This window comes from Pezoporus wallicus, unplaced genomic scaffold, assembly GCF_028554395.1.
Source record: "Pezoporus wallicus isolate ANWC-B61680 ecotype Strahan unplaced genomic scaffold, APGP_CSIRO_Pwel_v1 scaffold_7392, whole genome shotgun sequence".
Lineage (NCBI taxonomy): Eukaryota > Metazoa > Chordata > Aves > Psittaciformes > Psittacidae > Pezoporus > Pezoporus wallicus.
In genome coordinates this window covers 4,202,845-4,219,551 of record NW_026639923.1, presented here as the reverse complement: position 1 = coordinate 4,219,551, position 16,707 = coordinate 4,202,845, and the positions used below count along the sequence as shown (strand labels likewise).

The window sequence follows — 16,707 nt, the reverse complement described above, 5'->3', positions numbered from 1 at the left end:
CTATAATTTGATGCAAAAGTTAGGAATGAATGGATGCCTTAAGAAGATGCATCCATCCTTGCTTGCTTTGGGTGTCTGGTTCTGAGCCCTGTTTACTTCACTTGCCATTGCTGCAATAGAGACTTCCATTTGGTAAGGAGGTAACAAGAGATAAGTTTTGCAAAACCAAACAGCTAAATACAAACTGATGTTCATTTTGCCATGAGTGGGAACAGTGGGTGTGCTGTGTAACCCTGGGGCACTGGGTTAATGTGAATGCTACTTCTAGTCTCTGCCCTGTGAAGGGTGCACCTGGGTTTTCCCTCAATGGGGCTCTGAGGCCTTGCAAAAGAATTAGAGAATAGTTAGGGTTGGAAAGGGTCTTAAGATCATCTAGAGAGAGAAAACATCCAGATATCTGTCCTGCAGCCCCATGGTTACTGTGTGACTCAGGAGGAAGGATTATCTCCAGTGAAGGAGGTATCACTTGGTGAAGGTCACTGCCCCTTGTCAAATGTGGAGATTTCTCTCAGTTTTGCCCACGATTGTAGCTGTCTAAATACAATCTGCAGTGTACAACAGCACAGCCACAGTTCATATGGAAAATGCAGTTCAGGGAGGTCTGTCCCTGGGACTGGGGCACATCCCTGGCCTGTGCATGGCTGGAGCACTCTGAAATCAACTGTGAACTTTTGAATCTCTTGTTATTACAGAACAGTTTCCTCTGTCCAAAGCATAGTCAAGGTATTTTAGATCCTGTTCCACTGTTTTGCAGAGACGGTTCATACTGGTGGCTTCCCTACTGTCGGCTCTTCCATGCTTTCCTAAATCTCACTTCCCTAAAAGGTGGGGAAAGGGGGATTTTCCTCAACACTTGACTTTGATTTTAGGGAAGTATCTTTCCCCTAATGAGGAAGTACTGCATTGCATTCGTGCTTTAAACTTTTTCTTTCAAAACCCTCATATAATATTTATACCACTACAGTTAAAGTAAGCAAAAGCTTTCCTCAGAGTGGGAGCAGTCTCTAAATGTCACTGCAAACTGTGAGCAGTGCCCCTTCCAGATGAGTCAGGCACTGCAAACCGGAGGGAGGAGACGGGAAGCAGAAGGGCAGGAAGCCTCTCACCATCATGTGATGCTGGGACTGCCTTGGATTTTGGGTCATGTCATCTGCATCTCTGCCTCTTTCCAAGAATTTGTTTGATTTTGGGGCAGACTGTTTAATCATTTTCCTTCTTTATGTTTTCTCTCCCCTTCTGATGGAGCGGGACTGACCTTTCCAAACCACACAGGAGCGGTGTCATGGGACTCAGTGGTTGATGGGGCAACGCTGCTGCCTGTGGTGAAGGAAAAACCTGTGCGTGTTTAAAAAATAAGCGATTTGGTGAATCAGACACCTCAAGGGATGAAGGTGAGGGAAGAGGCCAGAGTTTTAACTGTGATAAAAGATATTTAAGATCCTTTCAGCATCTGACCTGAGCTATCCAGCCATTAAGAACTCAGGTTTCAGAAGCAGCCGAGCCTGGTGGAAGTGCTGTTGAAGGTGTTCCTTCAGTTTGCTGTATGGGAGAAAGCAGCACGCCCCTTGCTTTCCTCTTCTTTTCTGCAGTGTTCTAACAAATCTAGTATCTCTTTGAGCTATGTGAGCTTTCGTCTGGTTTTCCTTAATCTCATTTCAAAAGCTTTCCCCATTTTACAACATTCCCATTCTGTGCTGCCACTCCCAGTGTTCTCTCTTCCCGTTAGCTCAAGTGCAGCTCTTCCCAGTCGGGATGCAAGTCTGCAGAAGTCACTGCAGGATACAGCACCATTTGCTGATGATTTTTGCTTTTTCCTCAGACTGTGGGTGCTGTGTAAAAGCAAACACATATGCACGCAGAATATATATGTATGTACATATTTACATATATGGAGACACCATCTCTCAACGTCTCCATCTTCCCAAAGCTCAGCTGAATTCATTTAGCTACTGCATGATTCAGAGTGGCTCTGGGTGTTACTAGAGATGCAGAATTGCCAACCTCCTGCATCCCCCTTTCTGTCACTGTTCCCGGGGCCTCCCCGGGCTGAGCAGACCCTCCAGCTGCAGCCGACCCCAACATTAGCTGGGATTTAATGAACCTCGTCCTCCTCCTGTTCAGGCAGCCAGTTTCCAGCAGGCAACTTCGTTTCGGTAGAGGCGCACTTGGAGCAAAACGATGATAGAAATGGTCTCAACGAGCGCGTTAAGAATCCACCATCACCCGGTGACCCGAGGTCCAAGGGCGGCTGCTCTCGCCCCAACACAGGGGCAGCAGGAGGGGCACAGCACCGTCTCAGCCAGAGCCAGGCCGTGAGGTCCGTGGGTGCGGGTTGGCGGCTGCCGGGGTGCGGGTCTCAGTGCGGCGGGCGCCCGGAGCGCGGCCCCTTTGGGGCGGCGCCCGCCAAGTTGGGCGCTGAGGCGAGGGCGCCGCTTCCTCATCGCCCTCCCGGCGCTTGGCGCGGCTCCGCGGGCAGGCAGCGCCGCCGCCCCCAGCATGGACAACAAGCCCCTGCTGCAGGAGCGGCCCCCCGCCTACAGCCCCGCCGCGCAGGGCGCGGGCTACGACTACGGCCAGAGCAACTACGGCGCCATCCCCGCCCCGCAGCCCGGCTTCCAGCCGCCCCCACCGTACCCCTACCCGGGCGCCGCGGCCGCCGCAGGTGGGTCTGAGGCGGCGGGGGAAGGGCCGGCAGCCAGCTCGGCGGGGTGCGGGAGAGAGCTTGCGCCGCGCTGCCCCTTTCTCTGGGACGGGGGGCGGCTGTGGGGAGGTCCGTCCCCCCCCCCCCAGCCCAACGACGGGACGGGTTGGCGGTGGGGTGCCCCGGAACTGTGGGGTAGGGCCGTGGCCTGCGCCGCTGAGGGGCTGCCCTGCAGAAGCGGGGAGAACGGGGGAACTCTTGAGCCTCCTGCGTGGGTCTTCCCTGTCAGCAGCGAGGCGGTTGGAGCCTCTCGCCTTTCACGCTTAAAACCATCGCAGGGAGGAGGTGCGGAGGGGATCCAGGTGTTTAAAAGCGCCATCTCCCGCCCCCCTCCTTCCTTAGGTGCTTCTGAGGTAAAACGTGTTTGTGTGCTGCCCTCCCGAAAATGCGACCGACTTTGCATGTGTCCCTCCGGTGTGGGGGTTTCTGCTCAAAACAGTAACAGAGGCACAGCCGCGCTAGCAGTGAAACAAACCCCAAACCTGCACTTTTCTTTTCACACACTTCACTGTACTCTGGTTAATGTTTGTTTTTTCCTGGTACACTTCAGCAGTCTTGCAGAAGCTTAAGGAGGTGAGTAGGTACAGTACTTCTCTTAACCGAATTAATGCTGACCTCATCAGAGAAAGAAGTAGCCTCTTGCGAAAGAGTCTGAAGTTGTGGGAATGCTTCAGAAGTCACAAAAAATACACAGCAGACATAGCAGATCTTGCAGTTAGCAAGCGTTGGCTTGAATCTTGAGGCTATAGGTTAACTTTCAGTTAATACCTTGGAACTTACTTTCCTACAATGCAAATATTACTGACTATTTTCAGGTTAATTATAAGTAGGAAGGATGCTAGACTTTACTGATGCATAACGTGGCTCAAGAAAATCTGAGAACTGTTCTCTGGGAGAGAAGCTCAAAACGACTCATAAGTGGGCAGAGTGTACCTCGACTGCAGGATTACACTGCACACATCTAACTGTCCCTTTAAAAAGCTTTTTCGTTTTTTCCCTTTTAAATTTTAATGTCAATGCAGTAGTTAAAGTGTTGTGTCTTCTTGTTCACTGGCTGACAAGGGGGTTTCTGAAAGTTTTCTTTTTTTCTCTACGGTATGCAGCTTGTTTCTTTTCCACTTGAATCCTATCACTCTTATCTCTCTGTGCAGTTATAAACTTAATATGTTGAAGTTAAGCTGGAAACCAGAGGAAAATTTATCCTGTTTAAACTAGTTTGCCCTCTGGAGTGGGACATACCTGATACATAACATCCAGAAATGAAAGCTGTGGTCATTCTCTGTTTAATCTGTTTTTTCCTGGTGCTTAAAGAGCATTGAAACAAATTCATAAAGTTAATTATTAGCTCAGTGTCCTTTTTCAGTGGTTAAATTATGTTAGATACTTGGGTTTATGAAGTGGCTTTGCTATTAGATTTGCTGAGTAGTGTGTTCCAACTCTGATATTGATAGAGCTTCTTCAGGTCCTCAGCTGAGACTACATTTCTCTTTATTTTTCCACATTCTGTTTGCATACTTTCTAATCATGATCATTGTTCTTTGTGCCTTACATGTGGTGATTGAGTTTTTTTCCTTATTTTAGGGTATGCTGTTCCTCCACCGACATCACAGCCAAACTATTCGAGCACGTACACCATTATTCAGCAGCCTGTTGCTACCACTTCTGTCGTAGTAGTTGGTGGCTGTCCTGCCTGCAGGTAAACAGTCTCTCTAGTTGGGAAATCAACTCAAGTCTTGGGTTGATTGCAGGCGTTCATGCAGTTCTTTGCTTTTCAATACTTTGTGTGTGTGTATCAGAATTTACTTGATTGACAAAGCACAGACTTAGCAATGGAGTGCTTTGATTTCTGTAGCATGAGCTTGTCCTAATGGGCTCATGACAATTACTATAATTGATGCAACAGACTTTATATATAAATATGAATCTGCTTTTTATGATGGAGGAAGATCATAGAATAGTTAGGGTTGGAAAGGACCTTAAGATCATCAAGTTCCAACCCCCCTGCCATGTGCAGGGACACCTCACGCTAAATCATATCACCCAAGGCCTCGTCCAACCTGGCCTTGAACACTGCCAGGGATGGAGCATTCACAACCTCCCTGGGCAACCCATTCCAGTGCCTCACCACCCTAACAGGAAAGAACTTCCTCCTTATATCCAATCTAAACTTCCCCTGTTTAAGTTTGAACCCGTTACCCCTTGTCCTGTCCCTACACTCCCTAATGAAGAGTCCCTCCCCAGCATATTTATAGATCTGTAAGTGTATTTTTAATTGAAAAGTACTTTAGTAACAGATGTAAAGGGTCAGTTCTTGGGGGAGAGGATGACAGGAAGTCCTTTTTAATTTGTTATGCCAAGTGATAATGGGTAGCATGACTTTATATTGTGAAACTTTGTAATTGTTGACCATAGTCACTGCTGGTGATCTGGCTGTCCTGTGGAAGGGCTTCTGCTGCTGTGGTGTGTGTCCCCAGTACCAGCATCCAGACTGTGCAAAACCAGGCAGGGTGATGGTCAGTATTGGTTGAAAGGATCAGTATCTTAAGGCTTTAAAAGATCTCTTGCTTTAAAAATCCTTTTACTGCAGAAGTTCAGGGAGATTACTGGGTTTGATTCACAGTGTTAATTTGATGAAGTAGTAAAAACCAGAAAATGTGGTCAGCTATTAGTGGGAATTGCAACAAAAGAACAACTTACCCCTCAGAGATCAACGGCCATAAGAAAAGGGAAGGAGGCATTCTGTTTCCACACAAGTGTGGTAAGTCAGCTGTAGTCCCTTTTGCTTCTCAGTTTTGCTCATTCCAGGATATTAACTAATGGTTGAGGGCAGCCAGATTGCTGCTGCTGCAGTTCAGACACTGGTGTGCTTGGTCAGCTCTGGCTCAAGTGCAGAATCATTCCCCTTGTGTAAGAATGTATGGGAGTTACCCTTGTGGCATCTTGCCAGGAGGCACTTCATATTCTGCAGGTCTGAACCCTTATCCGTTTCAAACTGTGTAGGAAACAGACTTGCTAGGTAGCTGAATGGTGAATGTGATAGATTGTTGTAGTGGCACAGGCTGCCCCAGGTGCCTTTCGGTTTTGCTAGAGATGGTATTTGAGAGTCACTGCATCCCTTGAAAGGTGGATTCAGATAAGAAGTATCTTGTGGAGCTGTGTAAAAACAGATGCCTGCTGAAATACCACTGCTTAAGGCTGAAAAACCTGTACCAGTTGGCATTTTTGGTCTAGAAGATGTGTGTTTCAAACAGTGAGGGATAGTAACCACTGAGCTGTTCAGAGGATGTGGTGGATCCTGCCACATGACTGGCATTACAATGCTTATGCTTTAGCTCAACCAGAAGACAGAAAATATTTTATGTGTTGCTTGGTAAAAGGCAGGCAGTGTATTTATACTTCTGTCCCCAAACTCAATAAATCTGAAAACATTATACTATGGAAGTGGTCTGTGCAGTAACTTGGTAGACTCTTGCTGCTATTCTTGGGATTTCTTTTTTTTCCTGGGAATTATCCTGGAATGCTCTAGGAGATACCTTTGAGACAATCATTTGCAAGTATCCTTGAGCCAAATATGGGAAAATGAGCACTCTTTTGTAAGGCGTTTTTAAGTGGCCTCACTTGAATAGTTTTCTAAAGGTCATCAGGCTTGCTCTGGTGGAGGTATTAATTGTGGACTCTTTCTTAAAGCAAAATGCTCTCCACAGAAACCTTGTTTACTCTTGGAACCTCAGGTTTTGGATTAGGCTGTGAAAAAAAAAGTTGTGAGGAGCACTATGACATGTTGATTACTGTGAGGCGTAATACTGCACAGCTGGGACTGTAGGACTCTTCCCAGTACTTCTGAAATATTCTTGGTTGGGAATCCCAAGGATGAATAACTACCTAGTAATGGTGGGTCAGTCTTCTCTGCAGTATCACTATGTTTTTTTCTTTATTGTCTAAAGAGGAAGAGTCAAGTGTCAAGGTAGAAGCAAAAAAATCTCAGCTTGCTTGCCTTCTGACAAGTAACAAGTCTGCTACTTCCAGAGAAGTGACGGGGACGCTGCGTGGGAAGCATGATACTAGAAATACTCATGGGAACCTGAAGGGTCAGGGTTCATGTTCTGGAAGGTTACACTGGCTGCTTCTCTTAAAGAAAGAGCTCATAATCCTCTTTGACTTCTCAATACCTTAAACATAGTTCTGGTTTTACTTCCTTGGCCTGGAAACCTATTTTATAAAGAATGCAATGTGCAGCTACACTCTGAATACAAGACTGATCAGAGAAGTTGTTGAAAGGGCATTGATAGAAAGCTATTAATGGTACATAAAACTTTGTTATTAAACTGCCAAGTCAGTCATCATGTTACTTTTCTGATTTGATGCTGTGCATGGTTGTCAGATAAGTCCATCTGCTTTAGATCATGAGGAAAAAGCTTTGTGGGTGTGGAATAATGTAACAGAGTAGGCTAAAGCCTATCACAAGGTTTTCTACCATCAGAAACACAAAGCAGTCTTTTGCACTTTGGCATGTATGAATGTTGCTAATAGAAATCAAAGCCATTTCCAACTTAAAATATATGGTGTTGAGGATAAATATGCAGTATTGGTCTGTTATTTGTGTAGAAGTCTATTTTATTGCAGTCATGAATGATCTTGGGAGTATTAAGGTAGCTACAGTTCATCTTTGGTCTTGTTTTATGTTATGAAGTATGAAAAGTATAAAGTATCTCCAGAAGTAGCCTCTCTGCAGTAGGTGGCATGCTCATGCTCACTATGTAATTGCATTTTATTTCCTTCTGTCTCTGAAACATTGCTGCATCTGAGGGATGACTCTCCTGTCTTGCAAGCTGTACCTCTTGCTCAGAATTATTCATTAGTCATTTCATCCTCATTCATCATTGGTCAGTGTTGCTTTCTAATTACAGACTTCAGTATTAATGTGTGTTTCATCCTTCCTTGCATTATTAAAATGTCTTGGGTGATTGTAGTGCTGTTGTCCTGATGTGAGTTGTTCTCCCAGCCCTGATGTACAGAGAATTACTTGTCAGCTTTATTGCTTGTAGTTGACATCTAAGAAATGGCCCAGTCCTGCTCTTAAACTATTCTGTGTTCCCAAATATATATTAAATCATTACAGCCACTAACTTTAGTGATCCAGCTGTGTAATTACCTTTTTAGCTGGCAGAATGCAGCCTGGCTTCTTCTCTTGTGGTCACTTTCGTTTTCTATGTCTCTGTCTTGCGTTGTTTGGTAGAACATACTGCAGAGGAATGTTTGCTTTCCTATTGCTTAACAGAAGAAAGGTCCATTTAAAAATTGTGAAAACATTCTCTTGATCTGATGTTTGCAGAAGCTCTTGTTTTCAAAATCTGGGAAGGAGCCTGTGATGGGCCCTATTGGTTTTTTATTTTCCCGTTTAAGAAGAATTCAATTGCTTGGAAGAAAGGGTGAGGGAAAGGACACAACGCTGCTGCATTGTAGCGCTTTCTCTTCTCATGGTTACAAAACAGCTGCTTCAGAAGTATTGTAGTGGGCCCCAAATTGGAGCATTGATGCTGCTTCTAGGACTGGAAGATGAGCAAATTTGATTAAAACTTCACTTACTCACATCTCTCTTACTGCCTTCTTCCTGCCAGAAGTTGTTCTTTTGGGGGTGACTATTTTTGTGTGGCTTTGATTGGTTTGGGTTTTGTTTTTTTTTACTTGACAAAGTAGCACATTCTCAGGTTTTGGTTGAAGTTTTCTCCAAGTAAGTGCCTATCTCCTGACAAAAGACTGGGAAAATTGCACTTAGGTAATCAAATGCTTCAAAATGTCAATCTTCTGCTTTTACTTCAATTATTTCAATTACAAAATCTCTATGTTGTTTGAGAGAAGACTGCTCAGGATTTAGGCTTTCTATAGTTACAACAATTATATTTAGACTTTATGTAAATATTCTTTAATATAATTTCATAATATGTACTGGTTAAATATGCAAAGAATTAAAAAAAAACCCCAAACACAAAACCTATCTATTCAGAGATACAGATACATCTATTCAAAACCTATCTATGTCTGGTATTCTGAGGAAAAACTGTGGATTTTCAGTTTCTGGCAGCAGGCTGACATGCCAGAGATCCTTTTGAATCTTGTGACTGGAGCCAGCTTTGCAGTAGTGATATAAAGAGAAACAGGTATAATAATGCAGCAGCTCCTGGCACTGGCTTTTGTCACACAGATGCTCAGCCCTCATTGGGAATACTGTAGCTCCCTTACACTCTAGTGTGCAGCTCTATGTGAGCGCGTGCTGCTCAGGCAGACTGGGATGTTCATCCTGCTGTGCTGTAATCTGGTGGCTGGAGGAGTTAGGGCATGAAATTCAGCAGTGACTTGTGCACGTGATTCCAAAGAAGAAAGCCTTGATACATCAGACTTGAGCAGATGCCATGAGTCTGCCATTTGGAATTACCGACGAGGATAGCTGTTAACTTTTTTCTTCCTCCCTGCCTAGCAGCTGGGGCACGCAGCTGCTTAGCAGGAAATGTTACCTAAGCTCAGAAGAGAGGAGGTGGTAAGCCTGGTAATAGGTCCCGAGTGAGAACAGTCTGTCACTGGGTCTGTGTTGGTGGCATTTTCTTTTTATTACTGTCACCATTTGTCTTGGTGTCTGTATTCTGATAATTAGAATTTCTATGCAGGAATGAATTGTTCTGGGTGAGAGGAGGAAACTGGCTTTGTTTTTGGTAGCCAGAGGTGATACTGATTTGGCTGTGTATGCAGATGAGTCTGGAAAAACCACACTGGGTCTCAGTTTAGTTTGTCATGAATAGATGTCCACCATGCATAGAGCATTTGAACTGGCATGCTTCACCTCAGCTGTGAGGCCAGGCTGCTGATGTGAAGCCAGGAAGCTTGTCTCTTCATTAGTGTGTTCTCAGAACTGGAAGTAAAGCAGTGGAAGGCTGGTGATTTGTAGGCATTTGCAGAAAGACAACAGCTAGATATACGCTGTTCCTGTTGCCAGAATTTCTCTGGCTCTGCAGCCCGCCCTCTGGATAGGAAATGGGCCTGAAGTATGAGGGAATTCAGATAAATCTGCAGATACTGTGCTGTCTCTTACTTGAAGGTGACTTTTAAGGAGAATTGCATTTACATATATATGTAGCTTGTGTTGAGAAGGGCATTCCAGAGGCTTATATAGATTTATGGTCCTTTTTGTGAATATGGATCAACAACCATCCAGTGCCTTCAAACTGAGGCTAGAGGAGCGGGCACCTCTCTCTTCATGGAGATTAAAACTGTCAGCAGCCCATGCTTACTCAGTAATTAAATATATAATTGTCAATTTCTTTTCTGCTGCTTGCAGGTGAAATGTGAACATGCTTAACCTAGCTGTTGGTGATGCATTAGCTAGGGCAGATGTAAAGAAAAGATACCTATGTTTTCGTGTTCAAAATTAAAGAACAGATGTGCAGCTTCCATACTCCAGGCTTGTCACTGCTCTGATGTTTCCATTGAAATCTAAAGTTAGAGACTTGCTGACCTCAGTGGCAGGAGAGATGAGATGCTGATTAGAAACTTCCTCTTGCTTGATCAGTGAGTGAGTATCTGCATAGAAGACAGCAGTCTCCTTTAGTGAAGTTTCTTTATAGGCTTTGCAGAGCTTGTTGTACAACCAGGTTGTCTCTAATTACCTGGGATGACCCTTTGACTTAATTTGCAAAGAATGAAAAATGCTGATAAGCACCCATTTAAATACTGTGATGGAGCGTGAGGTCTCAAATGCACATGCTGAATTGTCCTGATGCTGTATTCACAGGTCCCACTATCAGACCTCTGATTCTGAGCATTTGACTTAAGATGTTAATGTCTTAAGACTTACTTTTAAGGGGGTTGTCTGAAAAGTAATTTGGTTTTAAATGCTTGTCAGTGGGAATAATTGGCCTTACTTTATGGAGTTGGCAGCTGCAGTTACAGCTTAAATCCAAGATGCTGCTTGCAGTATAAATAACTCTTTCCATTTTATTTTTAGATTGGGAGTGGTGCAGTTATAATCAGCTTTTATGTGGTTTATGTTGTAGAACATTGGTTACATTAGTGTTGTAGAACGTTGGTTACATTAGTGAATCTACAGTTTGAATATGGAGCCTCTAGTTACTCTGCAGCTCAGGTAAGATACGCAAGTGAACACTGACTGACATAAGCATAGTCTCCCTTACAAAAAATATTCTTTTCTCCTTTTAAATTTAGTAACTGGCTAAGCAGTGATTGGATAAGTGTTCATCTAAAATTAGGTGGTGACACAAATCAGCACAAGCCAAAAAGTGTTTGTGTAGCTAATGCTGTAGTAGTAATCCCCCTGCTCTAGACGTGACAGGAACTGGCTCTGAAATAACAGGTATGTTATGGTGGAGGTCATGCAGCTGCAATTCTGATGAGCTTTCCAAATGAGTGTCACTTGGAGCTCCCTTGGTCTGCTGCTTGGCTGCACTGCCACTGGTCTTCCTCCATCGCTGTCCCAGTAGTGCTCCTGGGGCTGCTTTGTCCCTTGTGGGGCCTTTTCCCTGGGTCTGGGGTTCAGTATGAATGGTCATTTATTCCCTCCCTGTTTTTTTAATTGGCATTTTGCATTACCACAAAACTTCCCGAATAACCCTGGCTAGGGGGAAGGGAGTTTAAAATAAATCTATTCAAAGTCTCAGGGACATCTGAGACTTGGGCCTTGCAAGCTGCTTAAGAGGGTTGATTGTAATGGGCTGGACAGCAGTCATCTACACTTGGATTTGCAGCTACTTGGGGCTGACCGGAAGTACCCTGATTTATCCCTATCTGATGTTTAATGAATGTGTTTATTCTTTAAAGTCAGATCAAAATTAGGCTGGTTATATTGTTAACACACTGGCTTACTTTCACAAAGGTAGACTTCAGGATAGGAGCTGAATACGGAATTATTAAGAGAAAAGGAGAAGATTAAAACACACTAATAAAGCAAGTAATGTTATTTTTGGTGTCACTGAAATGCTTGGAAAAGGAGCTTTTCCTTTCTTGGGTGGATCTGTAGTACTCAAACCTGCCTAAATCTTTAATTACTCAGAAACATCTAGGTTGTGTCTGAGCCTCTCTGTACACACAACATGTTACTGGGTTAACCTGTAGAGGGGGGAAAAGGAGCGGCTCCCTTCCTGAGTGTCCCCTGCTGATTTTTGTTTTCTCCCAGGTTGCTCAGCATTCCGACCATTTCCACAAGTACAAATTGCCACATTCAGCTTCTGCAGCCAGGCTTGCCAGTTCTGGTTGAAAGCTGGTGTCCTTTCTGTCACTGTACCTGTAACCAGTCTGGCTATCCTATATTGAATTGCTTTGCATTTCAGTCCTATTAGCAGTTTCTTCCCAGGAGATGGCACTTCTAGTAGCACATATTTCCCCTGGTGAATGGAGTTGACAGTATGACAGCCTTGTTTACTGACTCTATTCTTTAATTGCAGTCTAAGTTTGAGGGTCACTTACAATGTAATTTTGCCGTTTTAGTGTCTAAATACGCCCTAGGCAAAGAGGTTGTGCTGCAAAGAAATGATGCTAAAGCTTTCCACTTAGCTTTAAGCAGTACTACTTAACCCCTCCTCATACACAGTAATACACTCAGGTGGGACAGCTAGTTGGAAATCTCTAGAAGCAAGGATTAATATGAGGGTCTTCAATTCTGCTTTAAAAGTCAGCCTAATAAAAGAATCTCTGTTTGCGTTAGTGTGCTCTGAACTCAACCTAGCAAGCAGATTTTGATCTTCTTCCTGGCACAGACTAATGGTATAACAACTGATTTGGGCTTGAAAGTTGGGTAATGAGGGGAAGTTAATGGGCACTAATTTTTTCTACTATTTTTCTTTCCTTTTGACTCTTCTTGAGGGCTGAAGCTGTATACAGTGGTCTGGATGAAGCATTAATAATCCATAATATATAGGAAGTTTACTTCATTATATGATCCTGTGTATTTGTCTTTTTTCTAGTAGTGACAGTAACTGCTCTTGGGCTTATAATTTTTCAGTAACTCCTTCCATATTTCTTTCCCTGGCAGCACTATCCTGTTGGACTGTTTTCCCCATTGATAATGCTTTGTGGTGGGAGGGAAAGGGAGGCAGGCTAAAATTCTTTGTAGCAGAACACTAGACACAGACAAAAAAAGAAATATTAACCAAGCTGAGCAAATCTTGTGCCTGTGGTTTCTCAGAGTGCTGCTTGCAGGGCAAGTGCTGTGAGTCAGTGACTAATGTGCCAGGACAAGGGGTGAGTTTCTGCTTTGCAGCAGGAATGGCCTGGCTCCTTCTTGGCTGCTGGCGTATAGTATAATTTGTCACCACTTTTGTTGCAGAGGTAGGGATGTGTTGCATGCTAGGTGGGGTACACGATTCCTTTCTCTCTGACCCTCACAAACCCACTGGACATACTTGTCATCAAGTCAGCAGAAGTGTAAAGGCAAGTTGATGGCACACAGTTCATGGTTCCGAAAAGAAACTCTTGTGGTATCAGCCACACCTACAGGAGAGACTTGTAGTAGAAATACCAGAAATGAAGATAGGATTGTGTTTTAGGTCCATATACTCTTTAAGTCAGCAACTCCTTGTGGCAAGAAATCAGTCAAATACAAAGCCCTGGCAGGTAAGCTGGATGAGCGCCTGGTACTGCAGTTTGTCTGGTGTTGTTTGGCAGTCTGTCTGTGTAGATGTCATTGGTGGAGACTCTCATGTCCTTTTAGAGATACAAAGAAATCTGTTTATAAAAAGAAACTTCCACTGTTACCTTATGCTTGACTCCTTAAGCTTTGCTTTTGCTTCAATTGGTGAGTAAAAGTGATACCAAAGCTATTGTACAAAGTGCTCAGTAAATGTTAGGGGGTTTTAGTGCTTATCATATTATCACTAGTATCTGTGGGTGACAGGCCAGAACCATTGTCCTTTACAAGATGTGCTGAATGTGGCAATTCCATCCCAAAGAAGGGTGGTTTTATGAATTTGGGAAGTACCATGGACACTTAAGTTTTATGTTAGGCCAATGTTGATACCTGGATTTGTGATGCGATGATAGAGGTATAAGCAGGAGAGTATCAAGAACACTTTGAAAAGCCTCTGGCTTCTCATAGTGATTGAGGGGAAGGGGAATAGTTCTTAAGTTTAATCAGGTTTTAATGTTTTAGCCAACTGTGGTAAGGAAATGGTCTCTGAGTCTACATCTTCCTTCCTTTACTCTGTTTTTGTGTACAATAGGTTGTTTGTGACTGCTCTGTAGGAAACAGCTTCTTATTGGCCTTGGCACCTTGCTTGTAGAGTGTATTTCAAGGTCACTTAGCTTGGTTTCTATTGACTTTCACTGCACCAGGGAATATAAGGGGATGCATCTTATTCGAGTGTTCAGCTGAACTCCAAATTCTGACTGTTTAGTGTAGCTGCTTAAACTTCTGAGGTCTGAATACTCAGGCTTTACTGTTTGTCTTCATTTGGGGGGATGTTGAGATACAGCACTTCAGAAATAAGTCAGCTACTGAAATTTTACTGGATAATTATGTGCTGTTACAGAGCTGTGCTGAAAAGGAATTTCTCTGTGGGGTGGTCACTCAGTGAGGACTCAGCTGGAGCTGGCTGACATCAGTAGCAGGTTCTCCTACAGTTCTAAAGGGACATCAGGTTTTGGAAGCAGAAACCAGGAACACCTACTGAGGGTTACTTTAATAGTAATGTGTGTTTGGCCTTTGGACTTTCCTAGCTACCAGAAATAAACCTGTTAAACAGCTCATGACAGTAGTGCTGCTCTCAGCTGTTGTGGTGACTTAGGAAGTCCGAATGTGAGTAGTTAGCACAGTCCTCTACACACTTATTTAATTGGCACCTTCCACAACAGAGTGCTGACATTCAAAGTTGTCTTCTGCTGTAGATTTACAGTTCAGATTTTTAAGGCATTCTTATCCTGCTAACTTGGTCAGAGCCCTAAATGCCCAGTGCCCCCAGACCTTGGCATGTTAGTTACATTGACTTGTGCTTTCTGAAGAAAGATACACCAGCACATCTGAGAGAATGTGGTGGCAACTGCAGGAATCAGACATTGCCAGGTTGTGTATTAATTTGAAGTAACAGACTGAAACAAACCTGTCTGCATCTCGCTGTCTGCAGTCGTTTTAACTTGCTTGGTGAAACCATGAGCTGGGTGTTTCACCAGTGTTACACAACACTGCCCATCCAAACCTTTCTCTTGGGAAGAAGCTGAGAAAAAAACACCAAATCATCAGATCAAAGCATTCAGAAAAGGGTAATTTTTTTCTGAAGGAGCTCTAGCACACATACACTGTGGGAGAGTCGAGGTTAAGTGAACTGAGAGGGTTCATCCCAGGATAATTGCGGAAACTAGGCAGGCAAAGCATATGACACCAGTGTGACTGCTGCCTGTGGGGAAATAGCTAAAAAAGCTGAGAAACATAGCTGTTTTGGTGTGCAATAACCAGTGCAACAACACTGGTACAGTTAGATCTTCAGCACTGTCATTCCAGAAGTCAGTGCATTATTCTAAAAGCAGGCTGCTTTTCATGGTTGAGAGTAAACTGCAGTGACATGAAAGTTTAGTTCTGGAAGAGTTTCCTCATTTTGGGTATGAGGACTGTACCCCAGGAAGGGCAAGCAAGGAATACAGCTTGATACTGTCCCAGCTGTGTGATCTCTTATTCCTGTGTAGTCACTGGGCCAGGTTGGCTGAGCCAGGCTGCATGACTGCAGAAGAGCCCAGTGGTGACTGCAGAGGCACAGCTTTCTTGTTACAGCTCTTAGGTGGGAGTGTGACTTGTTCCTGCTGTTCAGTGAGTGCTGTGTCTGGATGTGTTCTTCACTGTAGCTGCATTAACCAGTATTTGGAGTTGATACAAACGGTCTGAGGTGTAGTGACTCTTCTGATCAAAGTACCAGTCCCGGTTGCAGTGGTAGAGAAATGGTTGTTTGGAACTAAACAGCTTGTTATCTACAGTTTGATCGCTTGCAACTTTCCTGTTTTTCTTTATGTGGTCTAATTCAAAACCTGCTGCTGCAAGCTGTGAAAATAAAGGCCTTTTAAAGGAGAACCTCTCCCCCTAACCACTTTGTACTTTATCTTGCATTATAAAACTACATGGCTTTTAGTGACTACCAAATCACAAGGTAGTAACTTTGAGGCAAACTCGGTGGGTGTCCTTGACTGAGTCTGTTTTCCTTTTTTGCAGGGTTGGCGTGTTGGAGGACACCTTCACCTGTCTTGGTGTTTTGTGTGCCATTGTATTCTTTCCAATTGGGATTCTGTTCTGTCTTGCACTGAGGCAGAGAAGATGCCCAAATTGTGGGGCAGCTTTTGGTTAATGGGATGAACGTGGACGTGCTTATGGAAGCTACAACTGTTAGCATACTCTTTCTAATGTAAATGTCATGTACAATCATTTTATTTGCTTCAGACCTGTTTTGTAAAGTGTGAAGAAATTTAGTCTCTTGCATGTAATTTAAACTTAATCTTTTATGAGCATGTGCATTGCAAAACATGAAAACCCAACTCGTTTTCCATGTTTAGTGGCACCTGTTGAAAACTAAATAAAACTGCTTTTCCTTTTGCAATCCTCAAGTTGTGGCTGGGTTATTAAGTGTGTGACTTACGTGTCAGATAACATGTAGTCAGAAAGTGGGCTTAGTAATCCTAGCTACAAAGAAGGATAAATTGTTGCCAGAATCTTAAAAAAAAAAACCAAAACCAAACAAACCCATGGTTTAGGGTTGTACTTGTTCAAGCAAATCAAATGTTTCTGAGTAAACTGTTGCAAGTGCTTGTGTGTGCTACCACTATACTAATGTACGCTCTTTATAGCAGTAACAGTGGGAGCCCTGTTTTCATTAGTGAAGGTCTTGCATCACGCAGTGACAGTATCGTACCTTCTGAAGCTGGTGGTAGTCCACAGACAGCGGTAGAGAGCCTGCAACACTGCCAGGTAAGAGCTGCCCTCAGTAAAGGTTTTTGCATTCCAGATAATTTAATTCTGATTCTGAACT

At 43.7% G+C, this 16,707-nt stretch overlaps 1 protein-coding gene across 1 annotated transcript; it reads left to right on the top strand.

The window, feature by feature from the left end:
- Positions 1-2,423: 2,423 nt before the first annotated feature.
- On the top strand, positions 2,424-16,285 carry BRI3 (brain protein I3). The gene is made up of 3 exons (XM_057416903.1): positions 2,424-2,662; positions 4,283-4,397; positions 15,897-16,285. Exons 1-3 carry the CDS (start codon positions 2,497-2,499, stop codon positions 16,027-16,029), a joined length of 414 nt encoding a protein of 137 aa, XP_057272886.1. The 5' UTR covers positions 2,424-2,496; the 3' UTR covers positions 16,030-16,285.
- The last annotated feature ends 422 nt before the right edge of the window (positions 16,286-16,707 follow it).

What these genes read in the sequence shown, in the direction of transcription:
- BRI3 (XM_057416903.1), top strand. Translation starts at nt 2,497, where the DNA reads ATGGACAACAAGCCCCTGCTGCAGGAGCGGCCCCCCGCCTACAGCCCC. An exon ending in GGGCGCCGCGGCCGCCGCAG is followed by an intron (nt 2,663 to 4,282) that starts GTGGGTCTGAGG and finishes TCCTTATTTTAG; the next exon opens with GGTATGCTGTTCCTCCACCG. An exon ending in GGTGGCTGTCCTGCCTGCAG is followed by an intron (nt 4,398 to 15,896) that starts GTAAACAGTCTC and finishes CCTTTTTTGCAG; the next exon opens with GGTTGGCGTGTTGGAGGACA.